The sequence below is a fragment of the Penicillium paradoxum genome, assembly GCF_028828445.1.
Source record: "Penicillium paradoxum strain IBT 22861 chromosome Unknown utg000007l_segment0_segment0, whole genome shotgun sequence".
Taxonomy (NCBI): domain Eukaryota; kingdom Fungi; phylum Ascomycota; class Eurotiomycetes; order Eurotiales; family Aspergillaceae; genus Penicillium; species Penicillium paradoxum.
Genome location: NW_026643185.1, coordinates 4,399,792 through 4,419,470, shown reverse-complemented (window position 1 = coordinate 4,419,470; position 19,679 = coordinate 4,399,792). Strand labels below are relative to the sequence as shown.

Here is a 19,679-nt window from a genome sequence, read left to right as displayed (position 1 = left end):
ATGTCTTGAGGCCAATTATTGACATGAGGAATGTACTAATCGAATGTCCCACAATGATCAACACTTCAAGTCCTTCCTTGACTGCTATGTTAGATGGTTCACAATGTACACTCAAGCATAATCAATACCACCCCGTCAGGAAATCTCCCAAAAGAGACCGAAGATAGACTAAATCTTTCAAGCGATGTAACTCACTTTTAACACTCCGTCCATACCTAGGGGATCGTCGTTTTACATAATTCGGTTATCCATAAACAGCTAGGAGTATCTTGCGTGATTCCTGGGCAAAGAGAAGAATTTTCCAATCACACCTGCTTGGTGAGTTGATAGTGCCAAGCGCCCACTCGAGCAGCACCTTTTAATATGAGAGTGAACGCTTGGCATGATTAAGATGAACGCTAGGATTTGAATATCTTCTAATAGGATGGTATCACACACGACTAGATAGACTACCCCCTTTTTCTCAAGCATGTATGTAAGGTAGCATGTTTCGCTCTCAAGACACTCCTCCATTATACTCCTCTCGATTTGCAATGAGTCACGGAGAAAAGGGGGATCCATCCGACTTCTCTTATATCGGACGAAATCGGGAGGATTAGGGTTCAATAAGCGTAGTTTATCCAGAATCTCAATCTAACGTCAACTTGTTGAGGCTATTATTATCTCGCTTACACTGTATATTGCAGAACAGAGTCTCAACAATAATTGAGTCATAGTCTGCGTTCTGCGTTGTAGAAAACAGAACTTCCATAACATAAAAGGCACCATGTTTCGAACGATTACTAGTCAATTCCAGAATCAACCTGTTTGTGATCTATCTTGCTAATTGCATATCAGTTGGATGGTTTTGAAAGCTCCAATATGCCTCGTCTTTCTCTGATGCCTTTCCGTCCTCAAAATACAGCCTTCAAGAGAGGCACTCTCTTATGTGCTCGGTCAAGCCAATATAACAGGCTATTTCCCCTGACATCTATCAAGAGAACCCATACCGCACACGTTGGTCAAAAGTCCTCATGGACTCATCCTGTGTATGTTTAAGCAGATTGCTCTATACAGAGGAATCTTCATGTCTGACATCTATAATCTACTAGATATACAAAGGACCAAATCGTTGCCGTCCGAGTCGCCCACCGCAAAGCATCTACCTGGCAAGATAGAGCAGCGCTCGGAACCGTTCGCCTCTTGCGCTGGGGCATGGATCTGATCTCTGGATATCACTCTTCACCAATACCCAGCACGACCAGCGCCAAACCCCACATCATGACCGAGGAGAAATGGATCACCAGATTCGTATTCCTCGAAAGCGTAGCGGGCGTTCCAGGAATGGTAGCAGGGATGCTCCGGCACCTCAAAAGCATCCGCCGAATGCGAAGAGATAACGGGTGGTGAGTATCCATTCATTCCTATTGAAGAACCTACGATCTCACACCTAAGCAGGATAGAAACCCTCCTCGAAGAAGCGTACAACGAACGAATGCACCTCCTAACCTTCCTCAAGCTCGCCGAGCCAGGCCCGGCAATGCGATTCATGGTTCTCGGCGCGCAGTGCGTGTTCTTCAGTGGATTCTCACTAGCCTACCTCATCTCCCCGCAGATCTGTCATCGCTTTGTCGGGTATTTAGAAGAGGAAGCCGTGATCACATACTCGAAGGCGATCCGCGACCTTGAAAATGGTCATTTACCTGCATGGGAGAGCTTACAGGCTCCCGACATGGCGATCAAATACTGGCAGATGCCGGAGGGCCAACGCTGTATGCACTCGCTGCTGCTATATGTGCGTGCCGATGAGGCGAAACATCGGGATGTCAATCATACGCTGGGGAACTTGGATCAGAATACGGATCCGAACCCTTTTGCGGCGAGAGTGAGAGTTCAGGTTCAATCTGTTGCTGGATCGGCTGGAGATCTGCACGCACAGAAGGAAACTTGATTAGGGGGGTTCTTTTCTTGTCTTTGTTTGGCCTTCATCCCTGGGCTAGCATAAAATGGCGTTTTGGAGGTCCAGTTGTAGCTTGTATTAGACGTAGAAACCATCAGTATACGTGTGGATATTACGGGGACCAATAGTAAAGTTGTCTCATGCCACTGATTCTTGTTTACATATAGCACTTCACTTCATGCCTTATGTATCTACGTACAACATACATGTAGGCAGTGCATATGCATTCGGAATTCCACGGGTGGGCTGCCGAGGTTTTCAAGCTTCCAAGTCGGGAGGGAGTCCCGGTTCGCATTGGCTTTCGCAATCATGAACCACTTTTTGCGACGAGCTCGTCAGGTCAGGGGGTTTACTAGCGGTGTGCGCTGGATCCTACACAGATGGGGTTTACCGACGTACCCCATGCAGCTTCACTGACCCATAAGAACCTTGTACACTCCTACACATCTTACTTGGACAGTTCTTAGTCCCAATCAGAAAGAAAATCAATTGACCCCTGGCACCATTTGTTTAGGATATAAAAAGTAGAGATATTGTAGATACATGAAGGAGAATGTCATGGCAGTGAAAGGCCTAATACTCCAAAGCCATGTCAGATTATCATTTTCTTTGCGAGTGCGAGTCTGGACACTTTGATATGAAGCGTCTGTATTGTGAGCTGGAACTCCATTAGACAATGAAGAGGCAGGTGACGATTCCACGCTTCCTCCTGATATGCATGTTCTTTCGAGTTTGCAAATTCGAAGTCTGCGGATCTGCGCTTGTTGATGGAGCCACGAAGGCTCTGATGCGCGGACCGGCCAAATCAACCGGGCTCAATTGCGCGCCAAGTCTGGTTTTGAGCATCCATGCCCGGGGGATATGGGTTCCGGGAAATGGTGCGAAAGGGTGATCGCAGATTGTTTTCAATGAGCAGCCAATATCAAACAGTGGATCAGCTACCACGTTGCTAGTAGAGTGAAAGTCATATTCATTGCCGGTCGACTGTTAGAGTAATCGGCTTCGGGACCATGGCAGAGATGATATATCGCAGACGATATCAATTTCAAGTATAGAACGAGCGATGGGGCCTAAAAACTTTGCGCCGATACCGCCGCGGGCTGGAATTTGTCAGCGATTGGTTCGAAAGGGGGCGCATGATCTGCGAAAGATGGGTGGGAGATCTGGGTAGTGGTTTACGAAACACGGGGGAAGATCCAAAAAGCAAGGGGAGTTGCTTACGGGGCTGTTCAGCATGCTGTTGCGCTTGTTTCGGCCTTTCTTGATATGATTCTTCAGGGCGGTCGAGTCCAGGGGTTTAAGAAGTTCGAAGCTGCAGAGAAGTTCGCCAGAAACTGACATGATAGCTCCCCAATTATCAAACTCGCCGCAATACTACGTGAGAGGTCAGTATGACTCTTGAGCGCAACAAATACCAAAAGACTTACGTTGGGTGCAGAGAACACGGTAACCAGAATGCGATCCTGGTAGAACTCATATCCATCCTCGACCACCATGTGGGCACGACAAACCAAATCAAAGTCGTGACGCTGCAAAAAGTTCATAATGACCTTTTTTCCAAAGCAGTAGCTGACACCACGCTCATTGGGTTCCCAGTCTTCCTCCATGTCTGCCGGGTCACTCCACAAGAGGTCATTCAGCAGACCATAGTCAGGCACATCAGTGGGACGAGCGATGCCGCGGATATCGTCCATGTGCGAAAGGCTGGGTGAGAGACCACCGTGGACACAAAAGATTTTTCCAGCCACAATCGCAGCGATTGGGAGACAATTGAAGGTATCGATGAAGGTCTTCCAGACCTTAATGTTGCAACGACGCTTGCACTCGTCATAGAATCCATACACGCGAGTAACGTTGGCACACTCGTGGTTTCCTCGAAGCAAAAAGAAGTTTTCGGGATACTTGAGCTTATAGCACATAAGCAGAAGAATCGTCTCCAGACTCTGCTTGCCTCGATCGACGTAGTCACCTAGGAAAAGGTAGTTTGAAGCGGGTGGGAATCCACACATCTCAAAGAGTCGAATAAGATCGGTATATTGGCCGTGAACGTCGCCGACAATCTTCACTGGTGCTGACAGCTCTAGCAGAGCAGGCTGTGACAGAAAGAGCTCGCGAGCAGCAGTGCAGATAGCCGTAATTTCGGCGTTCTTCAGACAGACCGTTTTGGTGACCTTGGTGGAATAGCCAGCGTCCAAAAGGCGTGAAATCATATCATCTAGGTCAATGGACTTCAATGCGCCCATGCCCATCCCGGGGGATCCCGAAGTCTCCAAAGGAGCATTCAAAATGAAGTCCAGGATGGGGTTCAGTTGATTCTCGCGCTTCATCAGAATGGATTCACCAGCGACCGGGGCGGCTCCAGTTGGAGGCCCACCGGAGGGAGGACCATCAGACACGTGGTCAACTTCACCGCTTTGCTTCATCGCGTTCACATCCTTGTGGCCTCGTTGCAAGCTGGTGGAAAGCGAGGGAGATGGTGGGGGCTGGGGGGAGCCGGGTCGCGAAGTGGTCTCCGAGCCAGGCGACTGAGGGAGGCCAGCATTGGAGCCGGGGCGGCTTCCAACTGACTTGAGAGATCCAGCATCAGATTTATCGGTCTGGCTCTCAGTCTGAGAGAGGGCGGTGGTGGAGCCTCGAGGGCTGTCGGAACTGCGAGCACCGGGGATCTTCGATCGGATCGAGCCTCGGAACGAGCGAAGAGATTCTTTGGTATCGGATTTGGAAAAGGAAGGGTATGACTGTAGAGGGTCGCCTGAGGCGTTGCCCTTGGAATGCGACTGGCCCATGACTGCAAAAGCTCGGGTAGACTGCCAAGCTTGAGTTGGGACGATCGCACAAACGAGATGCTTAAGCTCTTCCTTTTGGTGTTGCTGGAATGGCTTGGCACAAGCTCTGGAATATTACCAAAAAGCGCTGCCAAAAAAAAATTATAGGCTTGTCTGCTGGTCGGATCGGGGCTTGGATGCACACACGGCAGGCGTGAGAAGTAAGCGTAGTCACGAGAATGAGACGGATGAAGCAGCGAGATCAAAGTGAAGATCTAGAAAGTGACTAGACGTCGTCTGGTTGTTGCAGGTGGAGAAGGGTTGGTGGGAAATGGAAAAAAAGCTAAAGGATAAGTGGATGGCCCGGAGCTCTGGGGTGACAGGCTGAGCAAAAGCAAGCTTTCCTACACAGTTTGTTAGCCTCTTAGACAGGGCAATGCAGGTGCAAGGATTGCAAGGCTGACTCCGCAGATACCCAGGTGGCATGTGGAGGTTTTGAGAAAGAAAAAGACGCAGGCAGCAAGAAAGCAAGGGAGGGCCCTTGGGACTGGTGGGTTTGCGGGTGGAAGAATGCGTCATTATGTACGGGGGAGTGGTTGAACGGGTTGCATTCCACAAAATGGGCCGCAGGCGGGGACGTTTTGGGTATAACTCACAAAGATCCAGATGAGAGAGATAATAAAAAAAACAAATGGGTGGAAGCTCCCAGGATGAGAAAGAAAAAAGAGAGGGGAAGAGGGAAATCAAGATCAAGGTGAAGGTGCGATGTAGGCAAAAGTATTCCGCCACCGCTAGTACAGTTGAAAGGTACTTAGCGGGTACAACGGTCGGTTTCTGTGGTTTCTGTTTCTTGGGCCCGGTCTCGATCGGGGGTGTCGAGATTATGTCAGCCGGACTATTCCTCGGGCCGAGCTATAACAAAGAGGGTTGCCTGATTGAAGGGAAACCGAGTTGAGTCTGGACTCTATTATTTATAGTTATGGGGTTGATGAGTTCATGAGTTGATGACTTATGAGCAAATCAAAAGGTTCTTTTCTTTTTTTTGCTCTTTTAAACATAACTAGCCTACCCCATCGACAGACAAACATCTTGTCAGCTATGGTACAGTGGAGTCTTGTCTCCCAACTCATGAAGCTATCTCCCCACAGCCTCACATGGCACAAATTTTATGGAAATTCAGTCTCTTAGTTTTGATTTCGAAATTTCTCCCCAGCACTACGTTTGCCAACTCGTCCCTCATAGGTCCCGGGAATAAGTCGTATACATCATATAGACATTTCGTATTTCGTTTGACAACCAAACAGGCGAATTCCTTTACCCAGATGAGTCCCCACAGTGAATTAGCGCTGGATAAGCGACACTTTTCTCTCAGCGCGCATTCAGATTTGAATTTAGGCCAGCCCCTTGAAGAGGTCAAATGGATTCATAGAGTCGGTTCCAAGACGGTTCCCGAGCCTACCCGACCATTTGCAAGATTCAGATGGAGCTTGGGCCCCGCCACCTGGGACATGGATCCTATCAGAGGTGCCAGAGATAAAAACTACAACACCCACCGACTCAACGACTCAACTCCACATTGTAAACAAAAATGATACATCATAAAGTTATCATAGTAACACATGCCAGAGGGTAAGCCTCAGACAGCGGAGGACACCATACTTCATAACTTCGTCGCACCAGAACCGGGCAGCAGCCACAGATAGCCTTGGTTCTGCATGAAAGCAACCTCACTGCATGCCAAGGTATCTGTGTGGCGGAGACACCGCCATTTTACCCCTCCATCTATCCCACCCTGTTGCCCGGAGCATTCGCCACAAGCTCTTGTCTGACGATATCCTGACAACGGACCTGCTAGCCAAGCCCATATGAGATGCCGCTATGCAGCTTTCGTGGTCCCGCTGCCACGTTGGTAGAGAGGAAGCGAGCGCCAAGTCCGTAATCATGCCCTGGCAGCTCCACGTTTCAACCTGCCTCCTGGCGGAAAACCAGGGGCCGGGGGTCATTGCGGGCGGAAATTGTAGGGCAGACACCGGGCTTCCCCTGCGGCATATCACATGAGTACATGCAGTATAGGTGATCACCATGCCGCTTGGAATTGCGGGGCAGTAGAGCTAGGTTTATCATTTGAGGATCAAGTAGAGAATGACCAGGCAGGAAAATGAAGGTCTCGTGGATACGAGCCCAAGTTGGAACCTAGGCTTACTCCAGCTCTATTTTCGTGATGTGTCGTCCAGGGATCACAATGAGGCCTATCAGCCGGTGTGTCATGTTCACCTTGACTGTTGTGATCTTTGCTTCTTGTCCTTCTCCCCACGATTCCTTCTCGTCTGCGGCGGCCTGGACGGCGGATGTAGTAGGCATGCGGTATTCAAAAGAGTTCGCAAGGATGATGTTGCGGTCCTGTCGGGCATTTCAATCAGCTACCGCTCGTAGCGCGTAGGTTATGCCACTTACCGCATCGGTACACTTGAAAAGCCCAACAAACATTCGAGTATCCGTGGTATGAATCCGCAGTGTACGACCCAATAGCCCCTCCAAGTACTGAACAGACTTGTCATTGTCCATTGTGGTTGGTGGGTGGTTCGTGTCAGCACCCAACGAAGCTCCAATGTGCAGGACAGTTGAGCTCTCGGGGTAAGCTGAGATGAGAAGGGATTCTGGACACAAGAAGGAGAGATTCCAGATTATTTGGAGGGGTTGTCGAGGTTAGGTGATTTCTCGCTTGCGACTTCCCTGGGCTTGTGGTTCAATAGGCGGGACGAGGTTCGGCGGGCAAACGACTGTTAGTGCCTGAGGCCTCAATATAAGCTACTATGCAACCACAACACCTTCTATGATACTTGTACAAGAGGACGAGGTGTTCTCTTGGATACGAATTTCCATATATGTCAATGCATGTAGCTCCAGCCAATAAAGGTTTTCAAATGCCACATCTACCTACCTATGCACCTAGGGAGATACCGCTTAAAGGCAAGTGATCACAAGACCCCCATGATTACATGTACCTACATATGTTATGTACTTACTGTGGGCAGATCTATGTAACAATTAGAGTACTCAAAGATATGGTCAAATCTCAGACTGTATCTATCTGATTACCTCACAGGTCCAGTTCAATAAATTTAAAGATGATATGTGTTTATTAAAATACTCGAGCATCCTCAGGTCAATATAAATATCATAGAAAGGGATAGATCGCCAGTTCACTTCAAGCAAAAATAAAGATGAGTAAAAGTCAAGATTGAAATAGGGTAAAATAAGACAAATATAATTAATAGCACCGTGCCCAAATATCCTAGTAGGTATCACAAAACAGAGTGAGAGGTAATGATAATCTCTCATAAACACCAACGCCTGTTGGAAGATAATGTCAAATCACATCCAGGCCATTGACCCTGTCAGGGGTTTAGGTGCATAGTCCAGCCCATTTCTGCCATCTCCACTGTCCATATCCATGTCCATGTCAACATCGAGCTGGTTGAACCCGGGACTGTTGCTTTCGCTCGCGCTATCCACAGAGCTCATCTGATTGAATGCCTGGTGCCGTAGCACATTCTCCTGGTCAAGCGCAGTTTCATTGGCACGAGGTGCAAGAGCTTGAGGGGATGGTCGGAAGGACGATGATTGCTGAGGTGTTTTCTGGAAGAATCGGTGTAATGTTTGTTGTCGGGGATCAACGGCTTCTGGTGTTTCGATCGTAGGCTCTGAGTCCATGGTGTCCATTTCAGCGGCCTGTGCAGATTCTTGCTGTTTTTGAGCAGAGAAAATCCATCGCAATGTGTTCTCTGTAAGCTGTCAGCAAGGTCGAACGGCCGATGCGAATCCAGGGACAAGGCTCTGAGGGTGAGAATAGAGCACTTACGATAAATCACTTGTTCACTAGGACGATCATCTCTGAAGCGTTTTCGTGTGCGGCTATGGATGTGTGTGTTTCCATCGATCATCATGCCCCAATCACTGGGGGCCGGAACTGACGGGCTGGTTGGAAGAGCCGTGAAGGAAACTTTGCGCTTAAGAGACATTTTAAGAACTTTTTCTGTGGAGCAAGACCAATCGGTGTGATAGTGGTAAAAGGTAGTGTGGTATATAACTCTTATAGGGGAAAATAGGGGCAGCAATAGGTGTCAAGAGAAGCAATTAAGAGACGAGCCACAAGATGTGAATGCAACTGGCTAGGCGCGTCATTCACAGGATTCGCGTTGCATTCCGTCAGACTAAGCCAAATCGGGTAATATAGCTGCCGACAAATAGCTTTCTACTTTCAACACGGACTTCAAAAGGGGTTGTAATTCTGGTATATCTGTCTTTAAAGTAACTATCTGGGCTATGTATAGTGTCTTGGTCACCCATCTATCCTTGTCGATAGATCTATGAATGATCCTACTTTAGACACGGACTATATGTATCCAACACTGAGACTTTCAGATCTTATATGCTATGTAGTTCATGATTTGACTATAAATCTCTCTATGTGAGTAATTTTGTATCGCCATTATAAAATCGTCCGATCTACGGAGTATTCATATATTCATATACATATGTACTCCGTATGTACCTTTCAGTTGGCGTGTGGCTGGAGCGTTCGGGATCCCCACTATGATCCCCCGCTTCTCCTCAGTTGGAGATTGTAGCTTCATCGTGTCAAACGTCTCGCAACCACTTCTGCCATTCAATTTTACATCCCTAGCTTGGATTTGATATGATCATGCCATCTCGAAATGCCTCTCACTCTGGATCCTGGTACTCAGATAATGCCCGCACCCTAGCCCGTCAGCTAGATGGCTGGCTGGGACAAGTGCCAGATACGATGGACAAGGTCGGCTCGCTACCGACTCCAGGGGCCAGAGTTGTCATTGCACCGTATGTCTGAGGCTTCTTATAAGTCCACAATGACACGGAAAAAAGCTAACCCAACAGGCATGCGGGTTATTCCTACTCGGGGCCTTGTGCAGCATACGCATACAAGGCGCTAGATCTCTCCCAAGCGTGGGTTCATCTTCCAGATATCTTATGAGGATGTTCTCTAACCCAAAGCAACTAGCAAGCGAATCTTTATCCTAGGACCATCACACCATGTCGCGCTGGCTACTCTGGCTCTTCCAACACTGACTTCCTACCGTACCCCACTCTCCGATGAACCTCTGCCACTAGACACCGAGCTGATCACCCAGCTTCTTGATACCCAGGCAACCAGACCCGACGGATCAAAGGTCAGCTTTACCTCCATGTCGCGCTCTGTCGATGAGGACGAGCACAGCATCGAGATGCACTTGCCCTACCTCCACCGTTTGCTCCAACTCCAATACCCTGATTCTCCAGCCTCCGAATACCCACCCTTAGTCCCGATCATGGTCGGAAACACCTCGGCTGCGACAGAGCAAGCGTTTGGGGCCCTCTTAGCTCCTTACCTGGCGGACCCGTCCAATGCCTTCGTCATCAGTTCGGATTTCTGCCATTGGGGTGCGCGGTTTCGCTACACATACTATGTTCCACAGGCGCCCCGGCCAGGCCCACAACTTCCATTATCTGGTGATAAACTCCCACAGCCTGGAACAGATGCAGGTAGCGTCAACCAGGCCATTGAAATGGTCTCAGCTGGTCATGCCTTGCGACAACGCGATCGCATCTCCAGCCGGGAACCTACCATCCACGAGAGTATCTCGGCATTTGACATGGCGACCATGTCGGCCATTACAACAGGATCTGCAAAGACCTTCCTTGATATTATTGAACGCACGGGTAACACAGTATGCGGGCGCCATCCGATTGGGGTAATTATGGCAGCCCTAGAAATCGTGACAACCCGAGCAGCCGACGAGCAAGGACGCTTCTACTTTCTGCGATATGAGCGTAGCTCGGATGTAGAAGAGGTTGAGGATAGCTCAGTGAGCTATGTTTCTGCCTTCGCAGTGCTTTAATCATCCCATTGCCTCGCCCAGGTGACATGGCTTCAATCCAGATGATAAGTGTTAGCTCTAACAACATGCATGGAATAGCGAATCTGATAATTAAAATCGTAAACCCCATGAATAGAGTATTTTGGCATATTGGTCGATATATCAAATGGTACATGTTCACCTAGGGCCTTGGAGCTTTCCTCCCTTTTGTGTGGTAGGATTGTAGCAGACATCCAAATCACCAGTCTGGTCCAGACACATGCCAGATTTCATCGCAGACACCCATCAATCGGGTTTCTATCATCGGTTTCCCCGGATTTCTATCAGCTGATGCTCGGCAGATATCCTTGACGCCTACATTCAGGGTACATTTCCTTGATGAGGGCATCTGGCAGTTCCACGCGCATGCCAGGATCCTCAAACCGCACATGTCCTTTGCAGGGCGACATCGCTACATTGTTTTTATACGTAATATTCAACACTTGAATTTTCGTAAAACTAGTCATAAAAGGCTGAACTTGGAACATATCATGTTAGCCGCTGAGCTATTGAAGACACTGAACCAATCCGGCACCCTGATACTCGTCGCCGCTTGCCCCTGCCCTGGGACTTGCCAGCAGATCTTTCGGCTTCCTACTCAAGTCAGATATTAAGCGCCGAATACCCTCGTCTGACAAGATGATACAGTAGTAGTGGGGTCATCAGCAGGGTCTGCTGTATTTTCTATGGAAGACAGCAGTTGGCATGTGCACGTCGGAGGCTTCAAGGTCCAATTGATTGTTGTATTGTCCACAGTCAATGCTGTGTATAAAAGGCGAATCTAAATCTAAAACAATATGACATTGTTAAACAAACTACAAAAGCCTATATCAAGACTACTTCCTCATACTATCCCGTTTAACTTCTTTCTCGTCCTTCTGTTCATTCATCGAGGCTGAATATCCTCTTCATTCCTTTAATTTCCAATATTGCATTTAAAGCGTGGAGACATATCTAGGCTGGCACTAGGATCTCTTCACCGCTCACAAAAGCATGTTTTACCCACTACTTGCAGCCCTGGTTGGCCTGCTCCCTTTCACAGTAGCTTCGCCAACCCCAGTCGATTACACTACCAACATGGTGTCCCCATGCATTTCGGAGGAAAATATAGGGAATAAGCTGGTTTTCTGTCATTTCATGGTACATATATATTCTCTTTTTCGATTAATTCAATTTTTTTCTCAATACACACACTAACTCGAAACAATCCAGATTGGCATCGTCAGCAATCGCCAAAGCCCCAGGGATTATGATGATGACATGAAACGTGCCAAGAAGGCAGGTATTGATGCCTTTGCATTGAACATCGGCACAGACCCTTACACCGACACCCAGCTGGGCTATGCTTATCAATCTGCCGCGGACAATGGCATGAAAGTGTTTATCTCTTTCGATTTTAATTGGTGGCGTCCCACCCAGGGCAGCGAAGTCGGGGCCAAGATTGCACGTTATGCGAGTCTTCCCGCGCAGCTCAAGGTCGATGGCAGAGTCTTTGTATCATCTTTCGCAGGCGATGGTGTCGATATTGGGGCAATCAGATCAGCGGCTGGCAGTGATATCTTCTTTGCGCCGAATTTCCATCCAGGTCAGGGTGACTTCGGTAATGTCCAGGGTGCTCTGAATTGGATGGCTTGGAACAGCAATGGGAATAATAAGGCTCCGACTCCTGGGCAGAGTGTGTCTGTTGCAGATGGCGATCGAGCTTATCAGAATGCTCTGCAGGGAAAACCATACATTGCGCGTGAGTAAGAATGTTCGTATCGTTCTTCGTACATGTTTGCTCATTGATAGATAGCTATTTCGGCTTGGTTCTCGACACATTTCGGTGGTGAGGTCTCTTACAGCAAAAACTGGGTATTCCCCTCTGATCTTCTCTGGTATAACCGATGGAGAGAGATCCTCGATCTCAGTCCTCGCTTTGTGGAGATTATCACCTGGAACGATTATGGCGAGTCGCACTATATTGGGCCACTATCGTCACCGCACACAGACGACGGTGCCTCAAAATGGGTGATGGACATGTAAGTAAACCTTGATGACGCACAACAGCATCCAACTCACAGGGGATATAGGCCACACAACGGTTGGCTCGATATGGCAAAGCCCTTCATCGCGGCCTATAAAGCAGGCTCGAAGTTGCCGATCAACTTCCTCGAAGAAGAAAAGCTGGTATACTGGTACCGGCCAACTCTAAAAAGCGTCAATTGCGATGCAACCGACACAACAATGCAAGGGAATCCCAACAACGCCAGCGGAAACTTTTTCCGCGGCCGCCCTGATGGCGCCGACACGATGAAAGACGAGGTGTTCATCGTCACGATGCTAAAGACGCCTGCAACTGTGCGCGTGCAATCAGGCAATCATGTCGAGACCTACCAGGCGCGCGAGGGGATCTGGCCGCACTCGGTGCCAATGGGTGTGGGCAAGCAAAGTTTCACGGTTACTCGCGGTGGCCAGACTATTGATGCTTTGTCCGGCACGAGCTTGAGGGATATTGCCGACACGTGCATCTGCGGCATCTACAACTTCAATGCCTATGTTGGCACTTTGCCGGCGGAGGCCTCTGTAGACCGGCTGCAGCCGGCTGGGCTGACTATGTTGTCACGAGGCTTGCAGGTCGCGTGTCCGGTTAACACTCTTGGTTGAAGCTGGAGTGGGGTATGGGTACTAGCACGATCAAGACTGGGCCCTCGGTTATTTATGAGGTCACGAGGTTATTGGTATGGGATATTAAAAGTCGACATAAGGGGGAAATAAGTCAAACTTTACTGATCTCGAATGAATAGTATGTACTCCTCCAAGGTTTTATCCCTTCATCCCGAGTTCTAATACACCGATGTACCGTAGAAACAGAGTATGGATGAACCAAGGTTGGTTCACGGGTATCGGGGCGGTTCCGAGAAAGCAAAAATCTAAATCTAGAATCAGCCCGGGTGGAACCGAGTTATTTTCTTGTCTCCGCAATTTCTTATCTTCAGCTTTGTCGACTTATGCTGTAGATAGCTGGAACTAGCTAAATAGCTCAACTTATAGTTCTCTCTATCTCTAGCATTCTCACCGACTCTTTGTAAAATCATCCAAATTTCCGGATCTCTTACCCCTGGGCACTGACCGTTCGGATTGACGGGAACTCCATGCAGTCTGTGGTTGTGCCCGAGAGCCTGATCAGCAGGACAGTTTACATTGGCACTATTTAGGAGCCACTCTCGCTGCCAATGCTGCTCGACACAAATTTTAATTCAAGCAGAAAAGCACTGCTCTAATACTCGGCAATGACTCGCATTAAACAGGGTGTCTTTTCGTGGGAGGATGTGCTAGTACAGCGGTATCAAAGTAAGCTACCACTCCATCCTAGCACTGTTCTCTTTACTTTTACTTTGTTGTATCTTCGAGCTTTCACCATTGAGGCCCCCTTTTCTGGTTTATACTCCGCAAACCAGACACTGACCCAAAAAAACAGGCAATAAACCCCTTCCTCTCCTGCGGCAGCAAATAATACCAGTCTCCGAGCCTCAGCTCCAAAGCCAACTGCTGGCCCGGTTATCATCGGAGCTTCGGCTCATGATCTGGGAATTCGTTTTGGCAGACCAACGAATACACATAATCCAGCGCAGCAAGCAGCGACTCGGGCATATAGTATGTCCATGTCCGCTCAGCGCAGAGACAAAATCAAGACCCTCCCCGTCGTACCACACCCGGCAAAGCAGCACGCTATTCTGCGAGATCTGCCACGGCACAGGCATCTCGCAGCCAGCGAGGGAAGGAGATCTCCTGCGCGTCAGGAATAAGGTTAAGCTACTGGGCCTGGTGTTGACTTGTCGGCAGATGTATGGAACAAACAAAAGAAAAAAAGACACTACCCGTATCCATCATTCAATGCCCGTTCCCCACAACTCCTCAAAGAACTTACATATATCCGACCTCTTGCTCGCGAAGTACTAATCCCAACCCAGATACCACGAATCCATACCTCTGCTTTATACCCTGCCAACACTGGAGTTCAGCAACCCCTGGACCCTGCCCTACCTGCTCCCCACCATCCCACAAGAGCACTTGGAACGCATCCGCACCGTCGAGCTGCGCTGGTCTTTCCCGGGCCATTGGCTACCCAGCAAAGATTCCGTGCGCGCAGTATACGTATCCGCCGGCCGGGCGCAGTGGATCGAGACGTGTCTCGCGCTGGAGCGGCTGACGTCACTGCGATCGTTCGTGCTCGTGCTGGAGAGCAATTGGTTCCGTGAGCCGGTTGAGAAACTAGTGGGATTCTTGGAGCCGCTCAAGGGTATGGTTATTCGACCACCCGGACAGAGGCGGGATTGGGGTCGACGACGGGGTGTGGATTATCAGGAATTGGATGGCGGGGATGGGGACTTTGGGTTTGAAGACTCTGCTGGCAGCTTCAGCTCTGATGAGGAATCCTGTGGGAGTCTGGGGTCTTCACGGGGATCTCTTTCTTCGTTTGATGGTTGTCCATTGTCGCCCCGCAGTGGGCTGTCGAAGATGAGATATTCTGCTCCCCCTGTGGTACCCGGGTCTATGGGTAGCTGGGAGCTCCGGCTTCAGGGACAGTCGTATTATTTGCGTGAACTGGACCGGATGGGGGATGATCTTCGGCGGAGAGGGATAGACTGCTGGATATCAGCGGTGTGAGAGTTGAGGTATGCTTAAGCTGGAAGCAATGATCCGCAATGGCGTGATTGACATTTTGTGACGAGATTTTGCAATGATCGTCTGTTCTAGACGTTATCAAGTCGTCACTGACTCCTTGTTTATCAATCTTTGCCGAGTGGGATATGCACGTTACATGTTTGGGCTTGCAGAGTAAGACACCGTTGCAGATCTACATACTTGGGATCGGAAGAGTACCGACGATTCTTCCCGTGTATCTTGCAACATATTTTTCTCTTCGTGCATACTCGGGGATCGACTGGTTTGTGTAGGCATCAGTATATATGTAGGTATCCTATGTTGTATGTCAAGAGTACGGGGTATACTGCGTACATGTAAATGACATACCGAGACATCAGCATAAATGACTGCTTCCGAGCCGGTATTCTTGGCTCAGAATATCTTTTCTTATGATCGCGTATGGAGTATTACCCCTATACATACTCCTACTGTTCGCCCTAGCCCTAACTCGAGTGAGACCCTGGACCCACCAGAAGGAGCCTGAGCCAACTATAAATAAAACCCACCGGTGCCCGTGCCTTACCTTAGAAGCTTGGAATGGATTGGCCATTGACATCACCTTGATATGGTGTCATTAGATTTCATCTTATTCCATTCCACATCCAGAGGCTGCGGAAAATTATGTATGTGTGATGTCGCCAGGGGCGAGAAAAAAAAGAAAAGAAAACCTGAACTCGGGGTCCACAGGATGGGGCTAGGCGCTAGGAGCGCGGGGAAGATCGCACATCATAATCAAACTGGCCTGACTAGCTAGTATTTTACGGTATCGAGAGAAAATATCCAAACGGAAAAAAAGGGTGTATATGTTGGTATTGAAGTGGTACGAGTCCACTGAAGAAAGTAAAGTAGGATCAGCAAACATCAAAGGAGATGGACCTTTCAAGGTCAGGTATATGGGCAATGAAAGAAAAGCAAAAGATCGAACTGGCGATCCTGCCAGAACATGCAAAAGTAGAAATCGTAGAAGAAAAACTGCATCCGTGACTCGTACAACATGTCCCGTCGGGCAGTTCCCAAAAGTATTAGAGAAGAAAAAGTAGAGAAAGATGGAAAGATCGTCACCCATGGGCGCCGTGCAGAACCATGCTCAGAGAAATTGGTGAAAATCTCCTTGTAACCCAAATTAAGTGCAAGATGCTCAGAAAAGAAGTCTGGCTCCAGATGTGGTATCTCAGATAGTAAGACAATGAACAAATATTGTGTGGAGTTGGTTCGGGAAAGTTGTCCGAGTCGGTGATCAGAGTGTGAACAAGTGCCCAAGTGGTGATTGTAAGATGGTGGAGTTGCAAACCGGAGGCCTGCTCATCTGATTTTGCAGTCGCGCATACTTGAATCGTTGTCGATATAGCATGTTCTGTATTTTCGAAACTGAGGCTTCGGAAAAAGCGACATGGGCAGGGAGCCCGGCGCGACCGCAGTGGCCGTGTTCCAAGGCCGGCGCCGCGCCGTATAGCAATTTGTCGAACGTCGCTGCGACCAACGAATCCTCCGAATGTGAAAGGGAGCTTTCGCTGTACAGATCGCGCGATTGTTCGATAGGTGGATACGGCTAAAATGAGATCTCTCGAGCCAGAGAAGAAAGGTGATGCCAGGTAACCAGCAAAAGTTTACCGTCCTTCGGGAGAACGGTCAGGGCCCGAGTGACCATGGCTTCGAGCGCCAAGCAACTCTGTCGGGGCATCTTGGCGAGCGCCTGGGTGTTTCTGGTCCTCGGGACGACCGGTAAGGCTTCGCGGAAGCATGTTGTTGATCTCTGCTGCCAGAGCAGATGCCATGTAGCAGCGAAGTTCCTTCTCTTCGCGCTCATCCTCCTTGATCAAGCGGCGCTGATCAGTTTTCGACATGTTTTCGCGGCGCTTGCGTCGAATCTCGTGTATCGTCCAGAGAACGACTTCTTCCGGGGCGCGGGTGCGAGGGCTTCCGTGTCGAGAGAAGCTGCGGACGTAGCGGCGGGTCACATCGGTCGCACCGTCGATAGAGAAAGCAACACAGTATGAGATCTTGCGTTGCCATCCTTCTGTGTATAGACGAGGTTGGTCCCAGGCGCCCTCGCAGGCATCAACATGAACCCATCGTCGCTGGTGTTCCGAGTACACCTCAGTCCAAACGTAATCTTCGGAGTTCCAAACCCAACGAACTCGTGCTCCAACGGCGCGGCAGAACATACTGAAGCAGTTCGCCCATTCGCCAACTCTACCTCGTCGAGATTGCAGTAGCTGCCACACATCGGAATAACGCGGGAATCGCTCATCGGCGGCACAGCTAATGTCGGAACAACGGTACAGCTCAACTCGGGATGCGCCCCGGGCGGTTTCATCGGGGGTCGGGGGAGTCATGCCTTGAGCGATCGTGGGCATGTGACAGGTTGAACACGGCGGATTGTTAACGAATTGGAAGAAGGATCCCTTAAACCATCTAATTGGAGGACAAGCTATGTGAGCAAGGGCGAAATGAGTCTAGGCCATCAAAGGGGTGCCAACATACCTTAGCAATGCTCGGATCACACAATCTTGGTAGCCCCATTCCGCCTTCCCGGAGACGCTGGCAGCCTGAGCTTGCATGATTTGGGATTCCTCCTCGGCTTCTGAATACAACCGATCAAGAGGAATGACGCACAAAGCCTCATCCAGGAGGCCGGGATTTTCGTATTTGGTTGGTGTGACCGATAGACCCTTCAGTAAATTGAAGAACTTTAGAGATGCTGCATCTTGCGGAGGCGATGGCATGATGGGGAGACCGCGTAGTGCCGATGAGGTCGTTGATAGTGTTGGAGAGGGAACGGCGGCAGGGGCGCCAAACGAAGGGGGTGGTGGAGGAGCTCGCGAGGGAGGCGGAATTGATGAACTCGACATTGGGGACGGTGACGATGATTGAGTACGTGAGCGAGATTGTTCTTGAAGGCGGTTGAATCGTTTGGTGCGCATCAGCTGTTCAAATTCGTGAGTGAGAGAGGAGGCGTCGTAGTCCTTCGAGGCAGGCTGGGCCGCCCGTTGTCTGCCGTCCGCCATAGTCGATGAGGAAGTCACGGCAGACTTCCAAGATGATTTGTGTTGAGATCCAGAATGAGTCGATGTCGAAACGGTTGGGCGAAAGATGTGAATTTGACCCGAGGCGGATTGGGGAGGAGGAAGGTAAGAAAGGGAGACCACAGACGGAGCGTAGTAAAGAAGGGACTGCCACGCTCGAGTTGACGTAGCACTTGAAGATCACTAGAAATTCAGGAAGGAAAGAAAGAGCGACTCCTTGGAGAGAGAGAGAGCCCAAGACCGAGAGTGCAAGCTGGAGCGTACGCAGTATTACGAGCGTCGTCAGCATCTCGCCCCAATCACGGGCCCCGCGGCCAAGCCGCGTGTGCGAAACGAAAAAAAGGTCCAGCAAAGACCCTTTTTCCCCGTAATTTCGGTATTTTTGCGTATTTTTGACTGCCTCGTCCTCCCGTGAACACGTAACGTCCGCTTCCAGATTCATGGATCGTTGCTAGTTGCCTCTTGGCGCTGTCTATACTTTAATGGCTTGAAGGCTTCTCTCTGTATGTATGGGGGTTTTTTTTCCTTTCTTTTCTTGGGCATATTTACTCGGGTCTTTAGCTATCCCTTCCGATTGACTACTGATCAAATGGTGTATGACCCTACCACACTGGTTATGACGAAGGATTACGTGGCTCATGGATGTACCAACAGCCTTGTCGTCAATATGATAGTCCGGGTTGGGTACAACAGGGCAGATCACTACGTTCGAAATCAGACGATCAAAGTTCGTGAACTGTCGGTATATAAAGGGAAAAGCAAAATCCAAAAATCCAAAGAATTATGAAGGGGTATCAGGTCACATACGCGCGGCCATGGTCTACGAAAGCTCACCTCTCTCCGTTTTCCATGTCAAGGCTGGAGACGCGCAAGCGTCCGTCTTGGCATTTGGAATCGGGGGCTAGAGCCTCCCCTCTAAGCCGCTTGAGGCGGTGCTGACAGCCCAATCCGGTCTAGCGTGACTATGAAGGGGGGAAAGCCTTGGCATCTTGGGTCTTCTCGACGGAGTCCTCCGTACTCCGTGGAATACATCGGTATGAATGTCCCATGCAACATCAGATCTCAGTGCGTGGGACACTTTATCGCCCATTCTTCACGATAGGAATGCGAAGGTGAGATGCATATACCGATCTTGATCCTGGATAGATGGGTCTATACAGTGTACTCCGTACTCCATAATCATTCAGACTACGTTGTATGGAGATGGAAATAATACATATGCATCCGACATAGGAATGTCCGTGTTCTGCCATTGTCCATCGTGGCCCACTTGAGTTACCGGACCCGACAAGGCGCTGAAAAACAATGAGGGTCCAATAGTTGC

General features: G+C 49.4%; 8 protein-coding genes across 8 annotated transcripts; 4 read left to right on the top strand and 4 right to left on the bottom strand.

Moving 5' to 3' along the window:
* Nucleotides 1-861: 861 nt before the first annotated feature.
* Nucleotides 862-1,930, top strand: N7457_009152 (alternative oxidase; the record flags this gene model as incomplete). Its single annotated transcript, XM_057180195.1, has 3 exons — nt 862-1,028; nt 1,092-1,385; nt 1,438-1,930. The coding sequence occupies 3 exons, from the start codon at nt 862-864 to the stop codon at nt 1,928-1,930; spliced, it is 954 nt and encodes a 317-aa protein (XP_057028581.1).
* Nucleotides 1,931-3,009: 1,079 nt separating this feature from the next.
* Nucleotides 3,010-4,725, bottom strand: phzA (putative serine/threonine protein phosphatase; the record flags this gene model as incomplete). Its single annotated transcript, XM_057180194.1, has 3 exons — nt 3,010-3,039; nt 3,161-3,313; nt 3,367-4,725. 3 exons carry the CDS (start codon nt 4,723-4,725, stop codon nt 3,010-3,012), a joined length of 1,542 nt encoding a protein of 513 aa, XP_057028580.1.
* Nucleotides 4,726-6,903: 2,178 nt separating this feature from the next.
* Nucleotides 6,904-7,269, bottom strand: N7457_009150 (LSM domain-containing protein; the record flags this gene model as incomplete). Its single annotated transcript, XM_057180193.1, has 2 exons — nt 6,904-7,104; nt 7,159-7,269. The coding sequence occupies 2 exons, from the start codon at nt 7,267-7,269 to the stop codon at nt 6,904-6,906; spliced, it is 312 nt and encodes a 103-aa protein (XP_057028579.1).
* An 810-nt stretch (nt 7,270-8,079) lies between these two features.
* Nucleotides 8,080-8,726, bottom strand: N7457_009149 (uncharacterized protein; the record flags this gene model as incomplete). The annotated part of the gene is made up of 2 exons (XM_057180192.1): nt 8,080-8,489; nt 8,567-8,726. The coding sequence occupies 2 exons, from the start codon at nt 8,724-8,726 to the stop codon at nt 8,080-8,082; spliced, it is 570 nt and encodes a 189-aa protein (XP_057028578.1).
* Nucleotides 8,727-9,409: 683 nt separating this feature from the next.
* Nucleotides 9,410-10,622, top strand: N7457_009148 (protein MEMO1; the record flags this gene model as incomplete). Its single annotated transcript, XM_057180191.1, has 3 exons — nt 9,410-9,564; nt 9,622-9,690; nt 9,746-10,622. 3 exons carry the CDS (start codon nt 9,410-9,412, stop codon nt 10,620-10,622), a joined length of 1,101 nt encoding a protein of 366 aa, XP_057028577.1.
* A 1,011-nt stretch (nt 10,623-11,633) lies between these two features.
* N7457_009147 (glycoside hydrolase family 71 protein) lies at nt 11,634-13,286 on the top strand (the record flags this gene model as incomplete). The annotated part of the gene is made up of 4 exons (XM_057180190.1): nt 11,634-11,780; nt 11,853-12,381; nt 12,436-12,661; nt 12,713-13,286. 4 exons carry the CDS (start codon nt 11,634-11,636, stop codon nt 13,284-13,286), a joined length of 1,476 nt encoding a protein of 491 aa, XP_057028576.1.
* Nucleotides 13,287-13,912: 626 nt separating this feature from the next.
* Nucleotides 13,913-15,290, top strand: N7457_009146 (uncharacterized protein; the record flags this gene model as incomplete). Its single annotated transcript, XM_057180189.1, has 3 exons — nt 13,913-13,973; nt 14,101-14,467; nt 14,594-15,290. 3 exons carry the CDS (start codon nt 13,913-13,915, stop codon nt 15,288-15,290), a joined length of 1,125 nt encoding a protein of 374 aa, XP_057028575.1.
* A 1,646-nt stretch (nt 15,291-16,936) lies between these two features.
* Nucleotides 16,937-18,337, bottom strand: png1 (peptide-N4-(N-acetyl-beta-glucosaminyl)asparagine amidase; the record flags this gene model as incomplete). Its single annotated transcript, XM_057180188.1, has 2 exons — nt 16,937-17,744; nt 17,814-18,337. The coding sequence occupies 2 exons, from the start codon at nt 18,335-18,337 to the stop codon at nt 16,937-16,939; spliced, it is 1,332 nt and encodes a 443-aa protein (XP_057028574.1).
* Between the last annotated feature and the right edge of the window lie 1,342 nt (nt 18,338-19,679).